At 43.6% G+C, this 26,868-nt stretch overlaps 1 protein-coding gene, 1 long non-coding RNA gene and 2 other non-coding genes across 5 annotated transcripts in view; 3 read left to right on the forward strand and 1 right to left on the reverse strand.

The window, feature by feature from the left end:
• Acaa2 (acetyl-CoA acyltransferase 2) overlaps positions 1–19,105 on the reverse strand; it is a 30,852-nt gene extending 11,747 nt beyond the window's left edge. Inside the window, exons 1-7 of the mRNA XM_005076449.4 lie at positions 18,964–19,105; positions 10,515–10,681; positions 7,377–7,505; positions 6,306–6,422; positions 4,733–4,880; positions 1,417–1,592; positions 737–866 (exon numbers count right to left, since the gene is read on the reverse strand). Coding sequence (XP_005076506.1) covers positions 737–866; positions 1,417–1,592; positions 4,733–4,880; positions 6,306–6,422; positions 7,377–7,505; positions 10,515–10,681; positions 18,964–18,979 — 883 coding nt within the window. The 5' untranslated portion in view covers positions 18,980–19,105. The remainder of the gene's footprint in view (positions 1–736; positions 867–1,416; positions 1,593–4,732; positions 4,881–6,305; positions 6,423–7,376; positions 7,506–10,514; positions 10,682–18,963) is intronic.
• A 21-nt stretch (positions 19,106–19,126) lies between these two features.
• On the forward strand, positions 19,127–20,273 carry LOC110342084. 2 transcript variants are annotated; one of them, XR_005875680.1, is made up of 2 exons: positions 19,127–19,660; positions 20,068–20,273. It is a non-coding gene; the product is annotated as an uncharacterized LOC110342084 (long non-coding RNA). The 2 variants fall into 2 exon arrangements; XR_002384076.2 differs by having other exon boundaries at positions 19,127–19,618.
• On the forward strand, positions 19,503–19,642 carry LOC121139054. Its single transcript, XR_005875909.1, has one exon.
• LOC121139049 lies at positions 19,741–19,819 on the forward strand. The gene has a single exon (XR_005875904.1).
• Positions 20,274–26,868: the final 6,595 nt, after the last annotated feature.

Raw genomic sequence — 26,868 nt, forward strand, 5'->3', positions numbered from 1 at the left:
GGCATGTATTTACTTGATCTTTTTCTGGTCTGGGAACTACACCCTCATTTACCAGAAGTCTCCCTAGAGTTGTAAGGGAAGACTAAGATTCACCAATGACTGTAGAGTTGTGGTACTGGCTCCCTGAGCAGGCTTCTCTAAACCACATCATGACTTCACTGTGTAATTCTGTTTCCTTCCTTTCCCGTGGTACTGGGGACCAAGCCCAAAGTCTTACACATGGTATGCAAGGCTCCGCCACTAAGCTACAACTTCAGCGCCCTCTATTATTTTCTGTGTTGATTTTTAAAATTTATTCCTATAATTTTTAATTATGTATATATATAATCCCCCCCTCTGTGTTTGTGTGTGTGTGTGTGTGTGTGTGTGTGTGTGTCTGCATGTGTGTAGAGTGCCCATGGAGGCCAGGAGAATCAGATACTCTAGAGCTGGAATTCCAAGCAGTTGTGAGCCACCTGATGTGGATGCTGTAACTGAACTTGGATCTGCATGAGCACTCCCTCTAGCTTTTCTGTGGGATGACTTTTACATACCCTAGACAGACATTACGCTATGACTGTTGCCCACACAGGGTTTGCATGGTCTTGGTTGCCCTGTTACGTGTAGGACAGTTTTTCATAAAGATGATCTAAGGAATTTCACCAGGAATCTTGATTTGGTTGCCTTCCGAGACTCTGAATGCCCAAACAGACCTAACTCTAGTAAGAGAACAGAACAGTTTTCACGATAAACTCACCAATACCCATGATACTGGGATCACATCCAGACACAAAGTAGCTCACGACTCTGGCCAATGGTGTGAAGTTGTGTTTTTTGACAGCATCTTCACTAGCTATGATGACAGCTCCAGCACCATCAGAGACCCCCTTAAAAACAAAAGCAGCAGATTAAAAACAAAACCAGTAAAAGAAGCAACTTCAGGTCAGAGCTAATGGTGCTGCAGATCACAGAATTAGGGTTAGGACCTCCACAGAAAATGCTGACAATGTGTGGGATGCCAATGGGAATACTGTAGGACCCTGGAGGACTTCAGAGAACATTTAAGCATGGAGTAAAACTTGACCAAAAGACAACAGGCAGGAATGCAAAAAATAAATAAATAAAATCTTAACATCAGATATGTGGAGATATAAAAAGAAATCTGATGAATTATTATGTGAAAAAGAAAAGGTATGAGGTATGAAAACTACCATCATAAACCAGGAGGATCTCCTTTCAACATACTGAAAAGACAAGAAATCATATTATCTGGGCCCTGGCTACAGGGTTTGTGTTAGACCATGAAAACTCAAGTTAACAAAATATGAACACTACCAGTGTAAGTTAAACACCTAAAGGTTAGGAAGTTTCTAGGCATATCTGGAAGAGACACTTCACAATCACTTGACAAGAGCATTAGCCAATGCTGTGACACACCGAGGCATTCCCTGCAGTGACAGTCCCTTCTTTCTTGAAGACTGGAGGGAGCTTTTGCAGTTGTTCCAGGGTTGTTTGGGGCCGAGCGTGCTCATCCACCTGCATCATCTGCTTGCCTTTCTTTGTCTTCACCTCAATGGGTGCCATTTCCTCATTAAAGTAGCCAGCCTCGTTAGCTGAAACAGTAAAAGATGACCATCAGAGAGAAAACTCCGAATGGAGAGACCATATCTGTCAACTTAACTCCTGCTGTACCTGCTTGGAGGGTTCTTAGTCCCTTCCTATTTAGCAAGCTGCTTTCCCTTTGGAGGATTTAACATACTCCCCAGGAGTTTACACAGTAAGTCTGCACCCCTTTGAAATTATCATTCAGCATGTGTGATTGTGCTGCAGGGGTGTGCATGGTGTGTGTATCTGTGTGTGTGTGTGTCTGTGTGTGTGTAGGTCAGAGAACAGCCTTGGATGCTGGACCACACCTCCCATATTGCTTGATGCACTCTCTCTTTGTGTTATTGTTGTTGCTTCTTGGTATACACCAGACCAGCTAGCACAGGAGTTTTTTTTGGATTCTCCTGTCCTCCTCCTTCCATTTTTCACTGGCAACATGAGGACTGCAGATGGCATTACCATGCCCAACTTATGTGGGTTCTTGGGATTTGAACTCAGGTCCTCATGCTTGTATAGCAATTGCTTTACAGACATAACCTGAGCTCCTACTCTTTTTTTTTTAATTAAATGTTTTTATTATGATATACTAGTCCAACAGTTGTATTACATACAGATCTAACAGTACTAAGTACATCTAACTCAGGCTGGAGAGATGGCCCAGTGGTTAAGAGAACTGCCTGCTCTGACAGAGGTCCTGAGTTTAATTCCCAGCCATATTTATATTAGGATTTGATGCCCTCTTCTGTCATGCAGGTACGAATGCATAACACTCATACATAAAATATAAAAAAATTTTTTAAATGCATCCAATGTTTTGGGTGAAAAAAAAAGTAGTTAAACTTCACCAAGTTGCCTATGCCACCAAGCAATTGATGGTTGAGACAATGACAACCTGAAGAGAATGTAAGAGCTGTAACTGATGTAATTATAAGTAAAACAATGTATCTATTTTGAACCTCCATGGATTACAATGGAGTGTGTGTGTGTGTGTGTGTGTGTGTGTGTGTGTGTGTGTGTGTGTATACACGCATGTTTGCACAGAGATCTGAGGTATGCTGGTATCCTGCTCTCACTCTCTGCCTTGTTCCCTTTAGGGAGGGTCTCGCTGAACATGAAGCTCACTGTTTTCACTAGCCTGGCCAGTCCTAGCTCCTAGCATCCTTGTCTCTGCTTCCAATGCTGGAGTGTGGTCATGTTCAGCTTTACACGGGGGCTGAGGTTTCGAACTCAGGTTGTCATGCTTGTGCAGCAACACTCACACCCACTGAGTCTCTGACAGCCCTTCATCTGAACTCTCCTATCTTACTTCAGCTGGAAAACAAAAGCAAAACTCCTCCCCTTCTCTGCCCGTATTTAGTTTGACTCTGCTTGTCTGAGAAACAGGAAGGTTAGATTTACCATCTCTATTTTATAGGTGGTCTGGAAATAACTGACTTTGCTGAGGTCAGGCACCTTCTCCACAATGGAATTAGAAATCCACGAGATGGCTTTGTGCCCTCTGGACTATGAGTGCCTATTAGAAATAACTGAAACTTAGATGAGCTGGATGGTATCAGCTCCATCCCACTTATTCCTCTCACTCCATGAAAAGCATCCCTAAATAAGAATTTCTGTTGGATTATAATAGTAATAGTTCATTTAAAGTGTGCCCCCCCCAACAGAGGACTGACAAATTCCTTCAAGCTGCTATTGATAAGCCAGCGGCTGTCCTGCTGCTCATTCTGGAGGATCAGGACAGCAGTGTGTGTCACGAAACAGAAGAGTGGGGGTCTTGGAAAAATTAACTGAGTCAGATACAATGAGGAATGGGAGAAGGAGGCATCCAAAGACACCCAGTTGGTCATGCTCCTGCAGCAGACGGATCTCTCTCCATATGATTAGGATATGGCTCATGGGAAAGGCCAATTATCTCCTTTGGACTAGAATGGACTGTAGTAGCCTACTGCTTCTGCAACTAAGACAAGTCAGGAAAACAGATTAATTTAATCCAGCCCCCTCGCCCCAAGACGGGGTCTTACTTTGTTGTTCTTAGATTGCCTGGAAATCACGATGAAAACCAGGCTAGCCTGAAATTCACAGAGATCTGACTGCTCAGCCTTCTGAGTGCTGGAACTTAAGGCGTATACCTACATGCCTGGCTACTTTATTCTTGATATCACTTTACAGTTGGTAAACAAAATGAAACAAACAAACAAACAAAAAACCACAAGCAAAACCCTGCCTCCACTGCTGTAATGAACAGTTCCCTCTGGTAGAGTGAACTACATGTCTCAGTGTGTTCTATGGAAAAAGGGCCAGTTTAGGACAAAAATACCCATGTTCAGATTGTGCCAAGTGACATCCCACTTTTTCTTTTCTTTTCTTTTCTTTCTTTCTTTCTTTCTTCCTTCCTTCCTTTCTTTCTTTTTTTTTTTTTTTTTTTGAGACAGGGTTTCTCTGTATTGTTTTGAAGGCTGTCCTGGAACTTGCTCTGTAGACCAGGCTGGCCTTGAACTCACAGAGATCCGCCTGCCTCTTCCTCCTGAGTGCTGGAATTAAAGGTGTGCGCCACCACCGCCCGGCTCCGCTTTTTCTTTTATTAGCTTTAGTTATTAATTTATTACTTATTCATATGGATGTGTGCCTAGGTGAGATTCTATGTACCAAATGTACCCATGGAGGCCAAAGGGCATCAGATCCATAGGAACCTGAGTTATATGAGGTTGTGAGCCAACTGATGTGGGTGCTGGGAACCAAACCTGGGTCTTCTGCAAGAGCAGTAAGCACCTTTTGCTTGTATGGATGTGTGCTACATATATGCAGTGCCCATGGAGGCCAGGAGAAGATATTGGATCCCCTGGAACTGGAGCTACATGCAGTTGTGAGCTGCTATGTGGGTTCTGGGAATCAAACATGAGTTCCCTGCAAAAGCAGCCAGTGCTCTTAACTACTAACCCATCTCTTCAGGACTCAATACTGCTTTACAAGTAGCATCAGCTTATTACACAAGAGAAATTCCAAGTGAAACTTTCAATAACAGAATGAACTACCTGATCATCTAAAACTTAAAGAAACAACAAAAACGTGATTTGCAAAGGTATGAGTTTAAAAACACATCACTATAGCTTTCGGGATGAAAGCTCCGTTACACTCTTGTCTCTATACCAACCGGCTTTCCACCTCTGCTGGGACTGCAGAGCGTATCTGTCACAGTCTTCTCTGCTTATGTTGTATTTTGCAGCAAGGTTCTCTGCAGTCATTCCCATGGGGAGCTTAACATGCTGATCCGTTAATCCTGCCCACAAAGTATCTTCCAGCTATGAAGACAGTCAGGAAATGATGAGTTAACGCGCTATCTTTGGAAGGAACATGCCATAATTTTTATAAATTTATATCACAATTGCATTTATCATTTCTATTCACGTTTGATTCTGGGACATTAAAAAATCTAACATTTAAAAAAGAATATCCAATGTTTCACAAATGTTCACTTTATGGCACTCTAAATACACAACTCTAAGTATATAACAGGAGTTTACCCCACAACCCTAAGGGCATCCTTTGGTGAGAAACCCAACACTGGGCTTATGTAGAGTTTTTCTGCAGCCCCTTTAAGTAAACACTCATGTGATTTGGAGGGAAGAACACATGTGTGTGGCTTTTCCATCCCAGGCCTTCAGTGACAGGTGCAGCTGGCTCTATTTGTTATTACTAGACTAGGAAGAACCAGGCACGGAATCTCCGAGGAACAGAAAAGATCGCATCAGAGCCATCTGAGAAGAAGTTCCACTTGCTGCCCACAAACGCTGTGTTCAGCTGTCTCTGAAGAGCTTTTAAGTACATCCCATATCTGAAATACTCATGTTCTCTAAGTCTCATTCCTTAGGTCATATCTTATTTATTTGTATTATCTAGTGTGTGCATATATGTGTGTGTTGTGTATGCACGTGAGTGTGAGGGTGTGTGTGCACCTACAGAGATGACTTTAGGTGGCTTCTTTACTGTTATTTTATGCCTTTAAGACAGGGTCTCTCACTGAAGTGGAGGCTCTCTCTTTAAGCAAGGCTGGCTTGCCAGCCTATTCCTGGGATCTACCTGTCTCCATTTCCTGATGCCAGGGTTAAAGACACCTGCAGCCATGTCTAGCTTTTTATGTGGGTTCTGGGGACTTGCCCTCAGGCCCTCATGCTTTCAAAGCAGACGCTCTGATCGCTGAGCCATCTCACCAGCCCCTGGAAAGTGCTACGAGATACAGAACGCTACCAGCCCTTTCCTATGAGCAGGACAATGAACTATCATTCTTTATCCCAGCTGCTATTATGGGATAGCTCTCAGAGGTGAAGGCTCGGGTTTTCCTGATCAGTTTGGATCAATAGATGTGTGCAGACACAGCACTGTTTGTGATGAAGAAACCTACCCAATGGACATTGCTCCACAAGCACAACTCCCACAAGCCATGGCAAAGGTCTAGTCCCCAGATTGCCTATGAATCCATTTCTTTTCTTCCTCTGCCTTTCCCTGTGATTTCTTCTACATGAGAAGTATAACCTTATGTGAATTCAAACACTGAAACTAACAAGTTTTGAAATAGCCTGTAAAATTTAAATCATATAAATCTTGGCAGTATTTCATGAACAAAACTGGGTTCAAAATTAGTTTTTTTTCTCCCTTAAAAATTATGCTATTAAAATTCCTTATATAACTAGCAGAACAAGTCATTTAGGAAATCTAATGGTCCAAACCTTGAGATCTGATCCGAACTTGATTCCAAAGCGCACATTTCTGACGCAGAAGGGGGACTGGCTCATGCTCTCTGTTCCTCCACACAAGACGACTTCGGCATCTTTGACACAGATTTCCTGTTTAAAAACAAAAAGCAGACAACAAAAGTCCTTCTACGGTATTCAGAGTACAAATTGAGAAACACAAAGACTTTATAAATTAGTGGGGACTCATGCCGGGTGGTGGTGGCGCACGCCTTTGATCCCAGCACTCGGGAGGCAGAGGCAGGCGGATCTCTGTGAGTTCAAGGCCAGGCTGGACCGGCAGCCTCCAAAACAATACAGAGAAACCCTGTCTCGTAAAAACCAAAATAAATAAATAAATTAGTGGTGATTCAAATATTGTGTCTTCATTTGCAGTAACCTGAAAAAAAATGTTTAAAGTCAGTGAAAAGCTAATGTTAAAGAATCCATTCCCCAGATGTAGGGGGTAAGTGAACAGACCTCAATTGTATGTGCCAGAGTAACATACCCTACCTATTTGCCTAAGACTAGTCTGTTTTTAGAGACAGAGTCTCATTCTGTAGCTCATCCTGGCCTCCTAAACTCTGAGATTATATAGATGCAAGACACACCCAGCTCTAAGAATAGTAATTCATATTTCAATATTAATCTGGAAAACCCACAAGGATACCCATCTCTGGCTTAGATATATAACACATAATAAAGGGCACATCCATTCAAAACTCACAAAAATTGAAAACAAAAAGGTCTTATTAATGGAACTGGTGAACTAGAGGGTTAATAAAGGGATTCATTTCATCCTTCCAGTTTCCATCTCTCAGAAAAGATGCAAGCAATGTATTTCTAAGAGGCTGGCATTGTGTTTAAAGTTAACACTGAGGCAGTAAGGACCAGGATTTAAAGTGTGTTGTCATAGAGACCAATGTGAAAACCACTTACCTATTATACTATGACTGTGTCAATTACCTGGAGCAATGAGAAATCAAAAGCTACAATGCCCTATTGAGGGGGAGCAGTTATTCAAGTAACTGTCACTGTGCTTAAAGAGGAAGTAAGGGCTGCCCATACCTGACATCCACTCACGATGGACTGGAAACCGGAGCCACAGAGCCTATTGAGGGTGAGGGCTCCAATCTCTTTTGGGACTCCCACTCGCAAACCCACATGCCTTGCCAGGTACGCCGCATCCGAAGAACTCTGGACAAGAAAAACAAGTCTTTATAAGAAAGGCAGTAACAGTAATAAAAAAAAAAAGAGATGAAAATGCTGGTAATCTATAAACTATGTGGATCCAGGGAGAAAAGATATATGCAGAGACCATATACATGATTTCAACAAATACTGTAATTTAATCAATAGTGCTTTCTAATGTTTCAGTGTGGTAAAATGCATATTAAAAATACATTATCTTGTTCATTGTTAAGCATACAGTTCACGGCCATCAGAAATATCTGTAACATAATATTCTGCAATCATTATTAATTTGTTTTTTAGACAACTGAATTTTAAACATACTAAATTTTTCTTCTACTTAGGAAATTTACATATTAATTCCTGTAATGTAAGATGGAAATTTATAACGGTTATAACAATTAGAGCTATTTATAAATCAAAGAGGTTATCTCAGAGAAGTATCCAGATTATGGTTTTCAACCTTGGCTAGGAACATTCCAGAAGCTTTGCTAGCATTGCTGCATGTAAGCTTCTGACTGGAAAGGCTGGATGTGGTGATATCTTGTTTATACTTTAACAAATAAAACTTGCCTGGAGATCAGAGTGCAGAGCTAGCCACTAGTTAACCATAGAGGCTAGGTAGTTGTGATACACACCTTTGATCCCAGCACTTGGCAAGTGGAGGCAGAAGCTTACCCTTTTTTAGTCTGAGGATTTATTTCATGGTGGTTATAACTCTAGTGGCTGGTTGTTCTGCTTCTCTGATCTTTCAGATTTCACCCCCTAATATCTGACTACATGTTTTTATTACTAAGACCAATTAGAACTTGAGCTATAGCTGGAGGTAGGCCCTCATCAGCAGCAGTTACTTTTCAATGCATCTAAATAACTCTACTGTGAAACTAGTTTCAATGCATCTAAATAACTCTACTGTGAAACTAGTTGAGAAGTGCAATTTAGGACAGAGATAGATGAACACACCATCAGGAGAAAAGGAGGTGGGTATTTGATTACCTTTTATTATAGGAAAAGATCAAATAAATGCATTAACCATGAAGAACTGTTTCATAACAGTAGAGTTTTTGGGGCATTCACTACACTGTTCCTTTGTAGCAGTTTGGAAGTTTTCAAATTAAATTCAACAAATTTTGCACACTTAGGCATTGTTCTTAACAAAATCTCAATTGTTTGATTTTTTTTAAAAATAAAGACTGGGGAGCCATATACTAGGGTCAAAACTTGCTAGCTCAGAGAGGCAGAGAAAGCTCCCAGCTGACCTTCCTTCTCCACCATCATCCCAGAAAACCCCCAAACTCAATGTCTCTCCTGACTGCCATGAGATGGGCAACTTTCCTCTACCGCTTCCTTCAGTCATAGTCTTGAAAGCAAACAGCAATGGAGTCAATTTAGTACGGCCATGGCCTTTGAAACTATGATCCAAAAGACATCCTTCTGGTCAGCCATAATGGGGCACACTTTTAATTCCAGCAGAAGGTGGATCTTTGTGAATCTGAGGACAGATTGTTCTACATACTAAGTTCCAGGACAGTCACGGTGATATTAGAGAGATCCTGTTTCAACAACAACAACAACAAAAACAACAGAAGAAGAAGAAGGAGGAGGAGGAGGAGGAGGAGGAGGAGGAGGAGGAGAAGATAAAAAGAAGAAGAAGAAGAGAAAGAAAGAAAGAAAGAAGAGAGAATGAAAGATCCTTCTACTTTAAGTTGTTTTGATCAGGTATTTGTCACAATGGCTAGAGCATCTCAGACATATACAGCCAGGCCTGTGTCACTCTCTCTTCTTGTTGCCTGGTGATCCAGATGTAGAACTCTTAGATAACTCTCCAGCTGCCATGCTTTCCACCATAACAATAATGGACTAGACCTCTGAAATGCAACTTGAACCCAATTAAATGTTTTTCTTTATGAGTTGTCATGGTCATGGTGTCTCTTCATAGCAACAAAACCCTAACTAGGACACTAGTCAACTAATAAATGTCTGTACACTTTAAAGGAGCATACAGCGTTCCATCATCTTTATATGGATGATCTAGTTTGTAGATGACATATGCCAAGATAGGGAGAGGGTAAGAAGGCTGCTCATTTTCCCAAGAAATTCTGACCCATTTCCTAGAAGGTGTAAGAGATTATGTAAGGTGCATTACATTGTTTGGACCTAATCCTTCCTGCTGTAAATTGGATTTAGAATGTCCCCCAAGGGTGTCTTGTGAAAGGCCTGATCCCCAGCTGATGGCACTCCTCATGGGTGGTGGCTCCTTTAGGAGGGAGGGCCAGTGAGAGGAAGTCAGTCATTGGGGGCATGCCCTCAGAGAGCAGAGTATTGCCCTGGCCCTCCATCCCTCTCCTTTGCTTCCTGGCTACCATAAAGTGAAACAGGCCTTCTCCAACACACATTCCTCTCATAATGTGGCTGAAGACAATAGAGGCAAATGACTATGGACAGAAACCTCTGAAACCATGAATCAAAACAGTCCCTTTCTCCTTCAAAGTTGACACCCCAGGCATGTTTGACTCAGTGATGGGAAGTTGACAGGTGTACTTCCTTTATCAATACACGGAGAAAGCTAACTTGCTTCTCCTAAACCTAGTGACTGCTTTGTCAGAAGCACTGAGGGGCTGGAGAGAGGCTCAGCGCTTAGGACTGGTCTCTGCAGAGGACCTGGGCTTGGTCCAGCCATCCAGGGTGGCTCACAACTGTCATTAACTCTAGTTCCAAGGGATCTGATGCCCTCTCCTGACCCTCATTGCCATAAGACACACATGTGGTGTGCATACACACAAACAGGAAAACATACATATGTAAAATTTAAAAATAAAGAGCGGCACTGAAATGTGTTCCAAATCAGATGGGACATATGCTGCTTTGTGTTATGTCTGCTCTTGCTCTTAGAGTCACAAACGTCAAACACTGATAACTATCATTGTGTCACCATGCTGACACAGTAAAGGAATTAGTCCCATAAAATGATCAAAGAAAGAAACAGACATGAACACCCACCCCTCCCCCACTAACCTGCATGACATTGCCAACGATGACACTGTCAATGGTTTCCGGTGGGACTTTGCCAGCAGCCAGGGCAGCCCTGGCAGCAAATTCAGTCAAGTCAGTAGCAGAGAAGTCCTTGAGAAGACCTCCGTAAGCTCCAAAGGGTGTTCGTTTAGCAGCTACGATAAACACACCTAACGCACGGAGGAGACGAGCAAGCAGTCACAGATTAGTCAGTTACCTTTCCATGAAATTTCATGGTAAAGGACAATTTCCAATTAGGTAACTGAAGATCTTTGTCATCCAATAATTCATAGAACCAACCACAAACAGAAACAGAGTACCCAGTGCAGGGTCCAAGAACTACATTGTAAATAAATTCCCCTTAGACAACACTCTTACTCTGTTTACAACACTGGAAACATTTGAAAACTAAAATGACTTTTCTCTGTGTGGAACCAAAGAATCTCCAAACTAGAGGGCACCCCCAGGTCTCCAAAAGTTGTCTGAGGTTAACTATGGACCTCCTAGAACTCCCTCTGGAACATTCCTGTCAAGAGGCTCTTTCTAGCTTTCAATAAGAAAGTAAACCCACCCCCCTATGTAAAGCAGCATGCCCACAGACACACAGTAACAGTTTACCACTGCTCTCCATCTAAGCTGATTTGCATCAACATACCCCACTTCTACCCAAATGCATCCTAAGAGAGACAGATACATGATTTCTAGACCATATGGAGCACTGAGTAACTTACATGTGCCGCTGCTTCACAGAATGACTTGAATGACAAATTTCCAAAGCCCTGAATTACAATTTTTTTTTGCTATTCTTATCTTTTACTGTGCAATAAAATGGGCAGATTTGGTTACCATTTATACATGAAATTCACCCGTGGTTGGCTAATCTAAGGAACTCTCCAGACTTAGTGATTCTTTTCCCAGGTAAACAGAAAGCATCCTTGCTGGGACTGGGTTACAGCTAGGTGGTAGAGTATTGCCTAGCATATATGAGGCCCTGTGTTCAATCCTCAGTATAATAAATAAATAAATAAATAGATAGGTATTCTTAAGCACTTAAATAATCATTCCTTTCCATTGTTGCCAAAATCTTATGGTTATACAAATCCAAAGCTATAGGGTCGTACAGTGTAAAACCTGGACAGCAGTTGTAGTTATTGTACTAACATTCATAAGGTACCTACCATGTATGAGGAATCTGATGACTTCCTGAGATCATCTAATCTTTCCAAGAACTATGAGAGAGAAGTGTGTAGCTAACATACATGGGCAGGTACTTTGAGTGTATACACACAGGCAGGTACTGTGAGTATACAGTCAACACCCAGGGGCAGGTACTGAGAGTGAACAGCTAACACACAGGGGCAGGTACTAAGAGTGTAAAGTTAACACACAGGTAAAGGTACTGAGAGTGAATAGCTACTAATACACAGGGCCAGGTACTATGTAAGCCAAAGCATAGAAGCACAGGCCTGTAATCCCAGGTCTGTAACTTGGACCACATAGTAGGATATTTGTGCCTGTGTGTGTGTGTGTGTGTGTGTGCGCGCGCGCGTGCGTGCATGCGTGTGTGTGTGTGTGTGTGTGTGTGTGTATGTGTGTGCGCGCGTGCGCGCGCGTGCGTTTCCCCATCCTCACCAGCAATGAAGGACATGAGGAGAGAAGATAGAAAGGAAGGAATTACAAGAGCTTTTATATTGCGTTTGTATTGGAATACGGACATACATTTAAGAATATCCTAACATTATACCACTGTTGTCTAAGTACCAACAATTTACATGTATGATCTCTTACACAGAACAAACTAAGCTTAAAAATTTTAAGTCTCTTTTTATTCCTACTTTGAGAAACTTACAGCCTAACAGAATGTGGAGAAATATGTGTATCTTTAATGTGAGAGAGATCCTCACATCCCTTTACAGACACATCTGGGTGCTCACAGAAGACTATGAATGTTGTTGGCGTATTGGAAGCAGTTTGTCTTGGTAGCTGGGCATCCTGAGTCACCGTGGCTTCCTGACTATTTGCCAATGTCCTCCTTAGTGACCAGTCCCTGCCTGTTTTTATTAATCATAGTTCTGTGTGTACTTCTGTGTGAGTGTGTGTGTAGAGGCATTGTTTCACAGGTGATGGTCGGCCACCTTTTCAAAGATAGGCTCTCTCTCACTTCATCCTGTTTAGCCAGTGAGGCTGGCTGGCCAGTGAGCCCCAAGAGCCTGCCTGTCCTTTCTTCCCCAGCACTGAGGTCATAAGTACACTTCACTATGCCTGGTTTTTCCAAGGTGGATTTTGGGATCAGACTCAGGGTCTCATGCTTGAATATCAAACAGTTCATCAACTGACACATCTGATCAGTCCCTCGCCCTATTTCTGCAGCAGTGTCTTCTTTACTTTCCAATGCTGGCTTCCTAATGTCACTAGTTCTAACTCCACTTTTGGCTTTCATATGCTCCCATCTGACCAACCCTCTCACAGATAACAACAAAGAACTGTAGATGATGTAAAGCCACCGGAACAAATGGCTTCCGATGCACCAATAATGTTCAGGCCATTCATAAGCACCTGAACACTGGGTGTGTAAAGAGCTGAGTAGATTTTTGTCCAGCTGGGGCGCACATATTCCCCCACATCCCCTTACATGGAGAGTTTCCCAGAGCAGGAATCAAAACAATCTGAGAACACTTACAGTAAATTTGTCTGCTCTGTGTACAAGGTCATACACATAAAACTGTTGGAACTCAAATAACAACAGTGGTATAATGTCTGGAAATTAACTATAGTTAGTACTGCAATACAAACTCACTGTAAAAAGTCTTATAATTTTTTCCCTCCTTCTCCTTCATCTTCTTTTTGTGGGTAGGGGAAAAAACCCGCACTATGCAGTCCAAATTGGCCTCAAATGCACATTCCACCTGCTTTGGGTTTTGGGAAATGAACAAATTGAGGCAGGCAAGGAGAAGAGTTGATGAATGAAAGAAAGGGCCAGCAGAGAGTGAGTGTCTAGTTTATTTATATAGCATCTAACTGGAGGGCTAGCAATCCATGCTGCATGGAGTGGTTGGAACTCAGAGACATAACACTGAGGACAAAGTTGACAGCAACAATACCTACTGGAGAGGGAGAGAGGAAGGAGGGAGGGAAAAGGAGCACCCTAAAAGAAATCCAAGTTATCCCAATACACTTTGCTCAGATAGTTCAGCCTTAGTCACACACAAATGGGCGGATTGCATGCACGTGACTGCAGCTGAAACACTGCCTGTGGATTCTGGTCACTATTTCTTGCAGGGAAAGACAGAGTTTGCAGTCCAACTTCAGCCTGCAGAGAAACATTGTCAACCGATTTGTGGTTGGTATTCTTTAAAGGAGAAAACAGAATCCAGTTTCCACACCGTTTCATCCACTGCACCCGAAATACAATTAAACATTAGGGTCAGCGAGATGATGGCTTAGTAGGATAAAGGTGCTTGCTTCCAAGGCTGACTATACAAGTTCAGTTCCTGGCACCCATACGGTAAGATATACCCACAGCTACAACAGTGACAAGTGTTTTGGAGGGCAACTAACTGCTTTCTGATTGAATTTAAGGCCTTTTCCGTAGGAGGAAACCCATGTCTGATACTATAAACTTGGCCAAGAACCTATGGTTGAAGAGTTTCCAGTTCCCATGGGTGGACCTATTGTTTGCTAAACAGACATGGTATCAAGCTGCCTTCTTTTTCTTCTTTTTTTTTTGTTTTGTTTTGTTTTTACGAGACAGGGTTTCTCTGTATTGTTTTGGAGGCTATCAGTCCAGCCCTGCCTCGAACTCACAGAGATCCGCCTGCCTCTGCCTCCCGAGTGCTGGGATTAAAGGCGTGTGCCACCACCGTCCGGCTTCAAGCTGCCTTCTAAATTCCTATCTCTACATCCATAAGTTATTGTAGCATTCAGACTTCATTAGAGGAGTTTCCTTGTGCAGTGGATGGCGGTTAATGCAGAAACTCAAAACTGGCAGCAAAGTATCAGCCACAAAACAGTGTCTATTACCCTTCCCCCAAACTCAGGGGCCATGGTGGAAGAGGAGGTTGAAAGGCTGTAAGAACCAGTGGTTAGGGAGGACCAGAGTGAGATAGTGTCTTCTGGATATGACAGTGCCACTGTACTGGTGAACTCACAGCAGTTGAGACTGCCTTCACAGGAAGGAGCCAGGCATGGAGGAGGGAGGGGCTCAGGAGTTCCCTCCCCTGAGAAGCTATTGACACCTGTTGGCTTCTGAGGGAGGAGGAGCTAGTTCTCTTTAAGGGTGTGTATTGCTTTTCTGATTCTGTGATAAGAACACCATGACCAAGGGAACGTATGGAGGAGTTTATTTTGATTTAAGGTTCTAGAAGGACAAGAGCCCATCATGGTGGAGACTCACAGCAGGAAGTGGTAGGCAAGGCAGCAGGAAGCAGAGAGAGTGGTGGTCAATCTGGATTGTGACCCCTTCAGGGGTTGTACATCAAAGATCCTGCATATTAGACATCTGATGATTTATAACAGTAGCAAAATTATAGTTATGAAGTAGCAATGAAATAATTTTATGGGTTGGGGTCACCACAACATGAGGAACTGTATTAAAGGGTCGCAGCAATAGGAAGGCTGAGGACCACTGCTGTAAACTCTCACCGCCTGCTTCTGAGTCATGCACTTCCTCCAGCAAGGCTACACCTCCCACAATCTCCAGGCCTGGGGACCAGTGTTAAAACTGTGAACCTATGGGGAACACTTCTCATTCAGGTCATCACAGTGCAGCTGGTGGTAGGTTGATCACACAGTGCATGGTCCCATACCCATGAGCAATTTATTGGCAGCACAAACTGGACTCAGCAGTTATTCAAAAAGGAAAAGGGAAAAAAGAGGACATGAAATTGGGAGGGGGTAAGAAGTGGGGTGCGAATCTGGGAGGAGCTTGAGGGAAGAGTGGGGGTGAAGATTACCTAAATACATTTGCAAGAAATGCTTACAGAAGTAATGAGAATATATTTTTAAAAATGGGCAAAGGGTATGAACAAACAGTTCACCAAAGAAAACACCCAGACGGCAAGCAAGCACATGCAAAGATGCTCAACACTAGAGGTCATTAATATAAACTAAAATGTTACAATCACACAATGGTTCCCATGGCTAACACCCAAATACTGACACTACTAAATACTAGTTGTAGGCTGTGTAACAACAGAAAGCCATTTGCTGTCAGTGGAAGATAAATACACTTTGGAAGACAGTTTACCCATTTCGTACAAACACATATCTTAACCACCTGCTCTAGAGATTCTGAGCCTTTGTATTTCCCCAAGTGATTTGAAAGCCTATACACATGGATGTTTATTTGTCAAAACATGGCAGCAACTAAGATGCTCTTTGGTATGTAATAAAGTGTCATATATAAGATGGAATTTTATTGTGACAATAAAATATGGAATATTTTGTACACACTGATAAGTGAAATGAAGTCAGTCTGTATGTTCTTACTTTATAATATCTGGAAAAGGCAAAGCTACAGATAGTACAAAGATGAGCACTTGGAAAAGGGCTCAGAGACAGGAGTGAACACGTGGGACATGGGATTTTTAGGGCAAAAAATTTCCTCTGCATTATGCGGATGATACATGTCATTTATACATTTGTCAAAACTCAAAGCGCTGAGTTGAACAAAGTGTGGACCTTGATGTAAATTATGAACTTTGGTAAATAACAATGTGTCAATATTAGCTAATCAATTGTAACAAACACATTAAACCCTGGCATGATGGCGCACATCCACCTTCCTCCCACGCCCTGGCCCACCACTGTGAAACTTTTGAAATCCCCAAACAAGGATTTTTAAAAGATTATTATTTTAATTATTGAGTGCAGTGCCCATGGAAACCAGAAAGGGGGAGTAGGCTGAGCCAGAGTTACAAATGTGTTGGGGGTGCAGGGACTAAAATTCAGGTTCTCTCCAAGAACAGTACATGCTTTTAACCACTGAGCCATCTCTCTAGCCCCCACAACAAGGTAATTTTAAACATGGGGGGACTACCTTATGTACATGGAAGATAGAATGATCACACATGATTTTGCAGGAAAAAAATGGAGGCTAATTTCATGTTTCTTCACAAGTCCCTTTCATAGCTAATCTTCCTCTTTTGCCACAATTCAAAAGAATACGAGCAAAGTATTAGTAGTGAAATAAGTGATATCAACAAAGAGCGTTTATGGTGGAATATGACCAAACCCACAAACTCCCCTTTCCCTGTATGATTGCTCTTCCCCAATGATCCTGGACCGGAAACATCAGCCTAACTATATTAGTTCAACTATTTAAAAAATAATGTGGGATGTGACACAAAGACAAAACCTTACAGGGTTATTTCATAAGCCATTTCAATACCAAGCCAGTATGTGGATATTAAAGGTCTAAAAAAATCTTTAATATCAAATTAAAATCTCATTATGCTCTGAGAATTTAGATGCTAAAAACTTCTAAAAGACAACAATAACAAACAAAAAGGCCTCAAGACAGGAAAGAGACATTAATTCAAAGAACATGGAGCTAGTAGCTCAGGGGACAACAAGAACTGTATTGACTTGCATGTGAACTTTGCTACACAAGTTGTCATTCTGGGGAGCAACTACCAACAACAACAAAGGAAAATTCAGGGAAACTGCTAGTCATCCATTTGTTTCAAGAGTAAGTCGGCAGCCCTGCCTGCTTGCCCGAAGGGTTCTGAACCTTCCCAACAAGGCTAAGGAGAGAAGAACTAACACTGGCACGTGAAATTTCTTGCCAAACTGGAGTGGGTGCTAACAGTGTTTCTCAACCCGTGGGTTTGGGTTACCACCCCTTTGGCCCACAACCCTTTCACAGGGGTTGGTTAAGACCATCAGAAAACACAGATATTTACATTACAATTCATAACAGTAGCAAAATTACAGTTATGAAGTAGCAAAGAAAATAATTTTATGGTTAGGTCACCCCAACATGAGGAACTTTATTGGAGGGTAGCAGCATTAGGAAGGTTGAGAACTGCTGGGGATCATTTCTAACGCTCACTACATTCCCACACAAATGTGTCTTCCTTACAGCTCTCAGTCTTGTGGCCTTCTTCCTCACTAGTCTCACAGGTAGTCGGTATGCAAATTGAGAGCGGAGCCTCCGGCTTCCAACTAGCCCTCAACAATCGCTACTTCAGGCTCCGGGCTTGGGTTCTTTCTCCTCATGCCCAAACCTGCCTATGACAGGCCATCACATACATTTCTGGATATTCGAGTCCTAGTTGAAAGTAGGGAGATAGAAAGACATTAACACAATCTCTAACACACACACACACACACACACACACACACACACACACACACACACACACACGTCTCTCAGGCTCCTTGGACTTCCAGATCCCACTCACCAGTACCTGCTGACATCTCCCCTGTGTACTTCATAGCTATCAAAAGCTTCATTTAAAACGAATTCTCAATCGTTCCAAGTCTTTCTTCCCGTTTCCCTCCGGGTAGTATCGCGCATACTAAACAAGTTTCACGGGACCAAACTTATCATCTGACATTTCCTTCACAGTTACCCACCACAGTCTATTTATCACCACCTTGCTGTCAAACTCGAGTCACAAAAAGTTATTGCCTGCAGTCCTTTATTTTAAAAGCAGCACCAGAGCCGAGAGGAAATCAAGACAGAGTAGCCACCAGACCGTGCCCTCCCGGTTTGAAATGCTTGCTTTGCCTTGCCCTGGGTTTACGGTAACTCCTGCAGAGTACACTTTGCATTTGCATCCCCAAAATGGTTTTAATGTCACGTGAAGTCTTCTCCTGCCTCAAGGATTTGATATGCATTCTTTCCCTCTCATGGTCAACAGACGTGGGTCTCTAAGTTAAAATTCCGTTTCCTGTGATAGGTTGCTATGAAAAAGGAGTTTGAGATTTCTTAAAACAATAACCCTGCAGTTATGTACCGAGGGCCCGCACTTGTCTGCAGTCGTTCGCACTACAGGAAGAGAAAAAGGAGGAAGGTGGAATTTCAAACAGACCACTACTGTTATTTTGAGGGATCAGGTCACCCCAGTGGAGGTTCCCTGAAGCCTCTTGGGGGAATATTATCTTCCCCACACACCCGTGGCTGAGACAGGCCTCTGCGCTTCATTGCACACCTGCTCTGCCCCAGACCTCCGCGTGTTTCAGGCACCAACTACGTTTTCCTGCAGAGTTGAATAAGATAGAATTCACTACCACGCCAGCGACCTCCAAGGGCAGGAGCAAAGCCAATCCTGCTCTCTAGTCTGCCCTCTGGAAACTGCACGGAAACAGCTGTCGCCCGTGTCATCTAAGTAGTTTCCTCCTCAATGCAAACCATGTCCACCCCTACCCCGGCACCCGCCATCTCGGCCTGCCTGCAGGGCTCAGAAGCCGAAGCCCGGATCGGGATCACCAAGGGCGCGGGGCTCACCTCGTAGCAGCGCCATGGTAAAGCTTCAGTTACTCGGCGGGGCTGTGTTGACCTCTCCCGGCCACCCGCCCTAGCCCAGCTTTAAGCGTGTGGGAGGCGCCCCGCGAGGCCGCGCCCCTGCCCTTTCCCCTACTTTCCTTCCTCCCCACCCCAGCTCCCCAAATCCTGCTCTGCCAGGGTCAAGGTTACCCGAATCCTTGCCACGTGTGCCCAGGCGCCCTCCCCTGGGAACCAGAGAAGACCTCAGCCACACACCCATCTTTCCTATCCCTGACTTCTAAAACCCCGCCCTCTGCCTGTCCCCAGGGCCGAGCACTGCAGAACAGGGTTGGCGCCAAGCCCCGAACCACCCTCGGCCCCTGGCCACAGGCGGGAAGTGGGCGGGGCCGAGGGCCAGGGGCAGGGCTGGCGGCGACGCGGTGAGATGGGCTGCCCCTGCGCCTGCGCAGTCTGATGGCCGAGGCCTGGGCTTGTCTGCGGGTTTCCGCAGCGGGTAGCTGGGGCGTCTGGAGAGATGGGGAAAGCGGTAGAGCAGGTCGCGCCTGGGTCTCCGACCCAGCCCCGTGTGAGCCCGAGGTATTTTCCTTATATGATCAGGCCTCACGTGGCCGGCGCTGCTGGTCTGGAGCCTGAGAGGATTATGAACACGTGGCAGGTGACGGGGCCCGGGGACCCGGCGCGGGGAGCTAGCTGAAGGGTGAGGGACCGAGGGGGAGGTGAGGCTGGGTGGGGGTGGGGCAGGCAGGCTTAGGGATGCCCACGCCGCCCGCTTGAGCCCTGCCGATGATGACGTGACCACTGCGCAATCTGAGTTCTGGGAACCAGGTGATGGAGTGTGCTGCGAACACTGAGGCCGGGCGAGCAGGAGGCGGCCTGGGCAGGGAGGGGACACTGAGAGCACAGCGCCCCGACCCCCTCCACCCACCCCAAGCACCGAGAGACCTGGACTGGGAGTGGGAACAGGGCGTGGGTGACGCTATTGCTTTGTATTAACTCCTCAGCCACTTCCTGCTCCACAATCCAGCTTTGTGTATGTAGTGGGGACTGCTTTTTAAATCTAATCTCTTTTTCTCCCCCCCCCTTTTTTTTCTTTCTTTGAGACAGGGTTTTCTGCTGTTCTGGAACTCGCCATGTAGACTAGGCTAGCCTCGAACTACGAGATCCGCCTAAGTGCTGAGATTAAAAGCACGCTCCACCACGCATAACTTTTTTTTTTTTGTGAAAACTTTCAAGAATATAGAAATGTGGAAAGGTTCGTGCAGGGAACCTACTGTAATTTCACACCTACCTATTAAAATCTTTTTTTTTAAGTTGAGTTTACTTCACCCGGCGAACACTTGAGCACATGTTTATTTATAGTTCTCTTAGATGTTTTCATGCAGTCATTTGCATACAAAACTCAAGCTAGGTGAACATATATCTGTGTTCTAGCTTGTGTACCTCTATTTCATTTGCCTTCCAAGTCACCACTAAGAGGGGCTTCCGGGTTTACCCTGAAAAGTTAGTGTATACTTAAACAGGCATGTGTGTGTCTGCAGTTTCAGTGTCAGAAAAGGAAGTGAGGTGCTCCCTTAACCATATGATCAAACTTAGAATCACCAGTAAGGAGACCATGGACTCCCTTGTTGTGAGGAAGACATAACTCACCCAAATGACCTGAATCTAATCACAGCAAGACAAGTTCAAAATTAATTGGCATGTAGGAGACTGGCTTTTGGAGGCTTTGTTTTGTTTTGTTTTGTTTTGTTTGTAGTTATGCACAGAAACGTCAAGTTGCAATATCTGCAACTAAAGTCATGCAGGAAAAGAGGTGTAAATAATCAGAGTAAAGGAGAAGGAAAACAAATGGCAAAAATGTTACTGAGGAATGGGAAAGTGTGTTATAATCTGTACTATTTTCCCATTTCTTCTGGAGACTTAATGCTCTTCCCAGAAGTGGGGAAGGAGTATCCTTCAACTAAGCTACAAAATTACTTAGAAGTATCTCTAAAGTAGTTATTTAGACAGATACACCTGTAACACTACACCCTTCAAAATATAACACAAAGGATTACACAAGGGACTTCTGAGATAGCATTATTCTGTTCTTACAGGGTTAGCCTCCAGTGTTTTTAGAAATGCAGTGTTATCTCTGTAGTTAATTTTGGAGGGGAAGATGTAGTGTACCATAAAATTGGAAATTAGTGAGTCCATTGTAAATTCTACTGTTGAGATTATTCAGGATCTCAGCCCTGTCCAGTTCCAGTCCTTCCTCCCACTCTTTCTGAGTCGTTTTTCCATGCTTACACAGTTTTCCCTCTTTTCCTATAATCAGCATTGATAGAAGTTACAGTACTGGCAGCTGAGGAGAGCAAGCAAAGTCCTTTGGAACTGTGGTAGTTTTATAACAAATGTATGATGGTAAGTCTGTGGTGCATGCCTATAGTCATAGCACTCGAGAGGCTGAGAAAGATAGAAGTCCATCCATGTCAGCATGGACTACATAGGAAGACCTGTGTACCCCCACCCCCACCCCTACTACCAAACAGTGACAGTGCAAATGGTAAGCTATGCACATACAGTCTGCCTTGGTGAAAACTTCAATTATAAGACAAATAATAGCTTAACTGTGGGTTTTGCTTATAGCAAGTATCTGCTCTCCAGCAAGTTCAAGTTGCCAAACGAGGATAAAGAAACTATAGACATGAAGTGGTAGATGTTGATTTGAGAGCTTGCTTATTTTGTTTACCCTGTCTTGATGAGTTCCAGTAACTGCAAGGCATTGTCTTAGACATGAATTGAAAGTGTTTTTTCTTCTGTATTTGTCTGCAGGCTATTTGCAGATTCTAACAAGCCTTTGTTAAAATGTCATGTAGCAATACCACTTAGAACAAATCTTGGCACATCCTTGAGTACAAGATCACTCTATAAAGCAAAAATGTTGTCAGGGAAGACAACATAGAATTGGCTGGTATCTCAGCAAGGAGGTGTTAGGATTTGGTGTTTGGTTTAGGGTTCAAAGATGCAGGAGCTCCTGTCTGAAGGTGGGGATCAGGTAGTAGTAGGCCAGTTAGGCTACATAGTGAAACCTTATTTCAAAACAATAGAGGCCTGGTCCAAGAAAGTATACTTATTCTCACTGAGCACTACAATTTGTGGGAACACTGTTGTGTACAGTCTGTGAGAAAATCTTGTATAGTGCCTGTGTAATAGAGCTTGGCTAAAGCCACACTTTGTGAAGGAGCTACAGTCCCTCATAGTAGCTGGGACACTTAGTGTCCCATGGTTTCCATTTTTCTGTGCTTAGGTGAGCTTACAAAATTGTCTTGCTTCATCTCACATCAGTAAGTCACAGTTGGTGTTTGTAAGCGTTTCGGGCAGATCAGGATGGAACAGGAGTGGGTCAGGTATTCTGGCACTCGGGAGTCACAGAATACTGAGTGTTACGCAGCTCAGGTGGAAAGGTATCCTGGAGCTCGGGAGCCAAGGACCACCACAGGTTGCAGTAAGCTTATCTGCTTACAGCCTTGACTCAGAGAAAGGCTTCCCTAGTGTATCGGCTCTGCTCCTGTAGGACAGGGTCTTCCATCTGGGGATGTTCGCCTAGTGTAGCAGTTTTGCTCAGCAGGAGGTTTCTTGAAGTTGCTACAGTTCAGCTCTGCTCCTGAGAGTGGAGAGCAGAGAGTACTCCGCTCTGCTAAGGGAAGGTTTCCTGGGGAAGTGTTACAGCCCAGCCCTGCTCGCTCTGCTCTGCCCAGGGTCGACACCACAAAAGAAGATCTTCACCCAAAGCTCATCCGAGGGGGTTTATTGGAAGGAAGCGGCTGGACCAGCCAAGCTGAACATATACAGGGTTTATATAGGGATTCTTGGGGGCGGGAAAGTTTTTCCAGGGTAAGGATTGGTCCGATTTCAGTACTGAGCTCAGATTGGCTAGAGCTCTGCTCGAGGATTGGTTAGTTTTCTGCACAGGATTAAGGTCAGATTTGGCTCTGGTTTCAGGGCCAAAGTGTGTTTCTTTCTCTGGTCCTTTTTAGCCTTTTGGCTCCAATTTTAGGGCCAGGGTGCATTTCTTTCACTGACTCAGATTCCAGGGACAAAGTGTGTTATTTTGGCACTGGTTTCAGGGTCAGGGTACATTTCTTTTGTCCTGGTTGCAGGGCCAAAGTGTGTTTCTTTGGCTCTGCTCAGGGTGTGTTTCTTTGACTGGCCCCTTTTCCCTACAGTGTTGGCTTTTTATAAGATCATGTCTTTGGGGTTGTTCCAACCATGTGGGCCTTACTCAGGTCCCAGATTTGGAGCTGCCTTTCTTTCTCAGCCTTTGGGTGGTAAGGGTTTTGAGTATAAATACAGCTTATGTAAAATGTTTAAGGCCTTGCTTGGAGCACCAGTTGAAGGCTTCCTTAGAGTGTATTCTACAGCCAGTTGCCAGAGAAAAGGACTCCATCCTCTTGGTTGGAATCTGGGTCCAGAGACTTCATTAATACATTGTGAACATTATACCGTTTTTTAAAATGCAGAGCTGGAGACCAAACCAGAGTCCAGTACATGCTGCACATGCCTTCTACCTCTGAACTACACCTCGACATTTCAATGGTGTCTGAGAGCATCATCTATGCATGGAGATGCCTTGCTTTGTAAGTGTGGCGAGGGCTGGAGATGTGATCTTTACCAATTCCAGATGATTTTGATGCTTTTTTCCTAGGGAGAAAGTAGGAGTTCCTTGTTTCTGATTCCATGCCAATCTCACATCTCTGAAGAAAGGCTTCCTATCTTCTCAAGGAGCTTTTGCTATTTCATAGAGATTTTAGAATGGGCTTGTCAATTTTTCACATTAAAAAAGACATTGAGATCTTGATCTTTATAGGATGCAGATGAAAATGTGGTGGTATCCTTTTATCAGTGAAAATTACTTATTTCTGAGATTTCAGAAAATGTTACTACCAGCTTCATGTTTGTCTCTGGGCTCTATTCTGCCTTATTGATCTGCTGATATTTCTTAAACTGCCTTGAATTCTGTAGCTTTAGAATAACTGCTCAATAAACCTTGTTATCTTCTAGACCATTGGTTCTCAATCTTCCTCATGCTGTGATCCTTTAATACAGTTCCTAATGTTGTGGTGACCCCCAGCCATAAAACTATTTTTTTGCTACTTTATAACTGTAATTTTGCTATTGTTATGAATTGTAATGTAAGTATGTTTTTTTCCCAATGGTCTTAAGTGACCCTCGTGAGAGGGTTATTCAACCTCCAATGGGGTCATGACCCACAGGTTGAGAATCTATGTTCTAGAGTAAGCCTTTTCCCACCTCCAGCTCACAGGTGGCTGCATACTGACCCCTAACTCAATCAATCATGCATACCTACATCTATACCACAGAATTAAGTTTCTCAAGGAAACATTAAAAGTAGGGGCTGCGGAGGTAGCTCTGGATAAGAGAGAACGTGTGCTGTTTGAGTAGGAGGACCTGAGTTCAAATCCACATCACACACAAAAAAGCTGGATGCACAGGCATATTTGTAACCCCAGTATTGGGGGGCGGAGATGAGTGGATATTGACAGCTTGCAGAGATGAGATGAGTGGATATTGACAGCTTGCCGCCTAGCCCCGGAAGTGAGAGTCCAGTCCAATGAGAGACCTTGTCTCAGTGGAATAAGGTAGAGTGATGAGAAAGGTACTGAGCATCCTCCCCTCACATGAACTGTCATGGGCAGGGGTGCACACACGCATGCAAACATAGACGGACAGACACACACACACACACACATACACACACACACACACACACACACCATGAGGCTAGAGAGATGGCTCAGGTTAAAAGCATTTGCTCAAACTCACAAGGATAGATGTCAGTTTCCAGTGCCCACCTAACAAGCCAGGTGACCCAGCAAGAAGAGCCACTGGGGCTTGTGGTCTTCCAGCCCAACAGAGGAAACAGCCCCAGGTTCAGGGATGAGGCTCTGCCTTGAAGAAGTAGGCAGAATGATTGTGAACACAGTGCACACACCCCACATGTGTGTGCACACCCTTATACAGGTACATATGCATACACACATGCATTCAAATCTTTAAAAATAGGCTTTAGCCAGTTCTACTTTTAGTCAAGCTGTCATCTTATTTTGCTCAGATTTGACACACCACTTTATTCAAAAACATTCATTTCCACAAGTTTTATGCACAGCTGAATAATTACAGCAACAATTATAAGTGTTTTCTTATAACAAAGCTGTAGTTTACAGATGTGTCCAAAATGACAAAAATATTTTTCAGCAGTATTTCTTCTGCAATGTTAGATTTACTCCTGAATACTTTGTGAACTCTCTCCGAGAGGCAGGTCTTTATCTAAATGCCAGCTGATTGCAAAACCTTATATCCAAATTGGCTTCTTCTTACCAGTATGCTTTCAGACAGTAGCCTAATTCCATCTGGTCCATTCCCTTTGTTGGAATGTACTTTGTTATAGTGTGTGTGAATGCAGACACGTGCCATGGCTCATGTAAGACCTTTCACTGTGGCATCCGGGGATCGGAAGGCAGGTTGTCAGGTTTCCATGGCAAGCACTCTTACCCACTGAGCCATCTTGCTGTCCCAATTCTTATTTTAGAAAAGACAATTTTTAGTATCCAATGATGATCATAAGAAAAAAGCAATTTTGTTTGTCATTGGAATCCTTTAATTTTTCTATACCCTGTAATTCTGTGATTATGGGACCAATGTGCAAAAAAGGAAAATTGGGGTATTTGACTTGTAGCAAGTTAACTTTAGAGATGAACTGTAAATGCTATGAGGAGAAATGAAAGCTCCGTGTTAGTGCAGTTGGCAACCACTTACTCATAGTGCTCAAGTGTTTGAGAAATAGTTGTTTATGCAAAAGAATTGGATTCCAGTTTGCTGCCATAATCCTCAGTGCATTCATTAGAGCTCTAAATTAGTGGTAGATTTTAGGGACCTACAGTCTCCAAACTCCTAGTTTTCACAAGAGCCTTAACATTTTATCCTAAGGAAAATTGGGAAGCAACTCCTCTGCTGTGTCCCATGGAAAGGGAAAGCCTACCGTTGTGTCCGTCAGGTGAGCCTATGGGTGCTGCCCCTCTAACTGCAGCTCGGATGGCTGGAGAGGATGTGCACAGATCACATGCTTGTCTGCTTTAGTGACAACTAGTTTATGTGGAAATACACCATTGCTATAGGGAGGTGGGTAGTGCCCAGCTGATAATGCTTAAAACACAAATGGTAGACTTGTGATATTGGTTAGTTTTTAAGGTGCTTCATGAGATGAATGGAAAGTCCACGGGGTACTACCTGCACGGAAAATTAAGTTACCACAGCAACTCCTTTAGGGAATAAGTGGTAATGTAGGTTATTTCAGCAACTGCTAAAGGCACATGATAGAAAGATAAGCAAGCAAAGATACTAGGCTTTTCTTTAGTGAGCCTTTGCACTCCCTGACCAGCCAGCGACAGGAGAGTCATAGCTCACATTGGGCGGCTGGGTCGGGGAGATGGTGGTTTCAAACAGTGTATGGGCAGAGAGCCACATTTGGGAAGACTCTGCTTCTTAAAAATGCTTAATAAGGCATTTTTGGTGTTCGTGGGGGTTAACGGCAGTCTTTACATGAGTCAATTTTGAACACTAAAGTATGCTAAAAAGCAAATTATATTCATAATCAACTTTAAAGAGGTAGCCACAGATCCAGTTGTTTTAAACTGGCTTTCCAAAGAGTATGCATTTGACTGTTGAAAAGTCTGATACAGATATCAGGGGCTGTAACTGAGGGTGGTGGGCTGATCTTGGAGACAGACACCTAAGAGCCAGATGTCAGGGCTTCCAATGGAGAGGGGGCTGTACTGGGCTTGGAGACAAACACCCAAGAGCAGTTGGGGTGCTTACTGTGGACACAGAAGGGACGATGCAGATAAC

Source organism: Mesocricetus auratus, unplaced genomic scaffold (assembly GCF_017639785.1).
Source record: "Mesocricetus auratus isolate SY011 unplaced genomic scaffold, BCM_Maur_2.0 Super-Scaffold_6730, whole genome shotgun sequence".
NCBI classification, from domain to species: domain Eukaryota; kingdom Metazoa; phylum Chordata; class Mammalia; order Rodentia; family Cricetidae; genus Mesocricetus; species Mesocricetus auratus.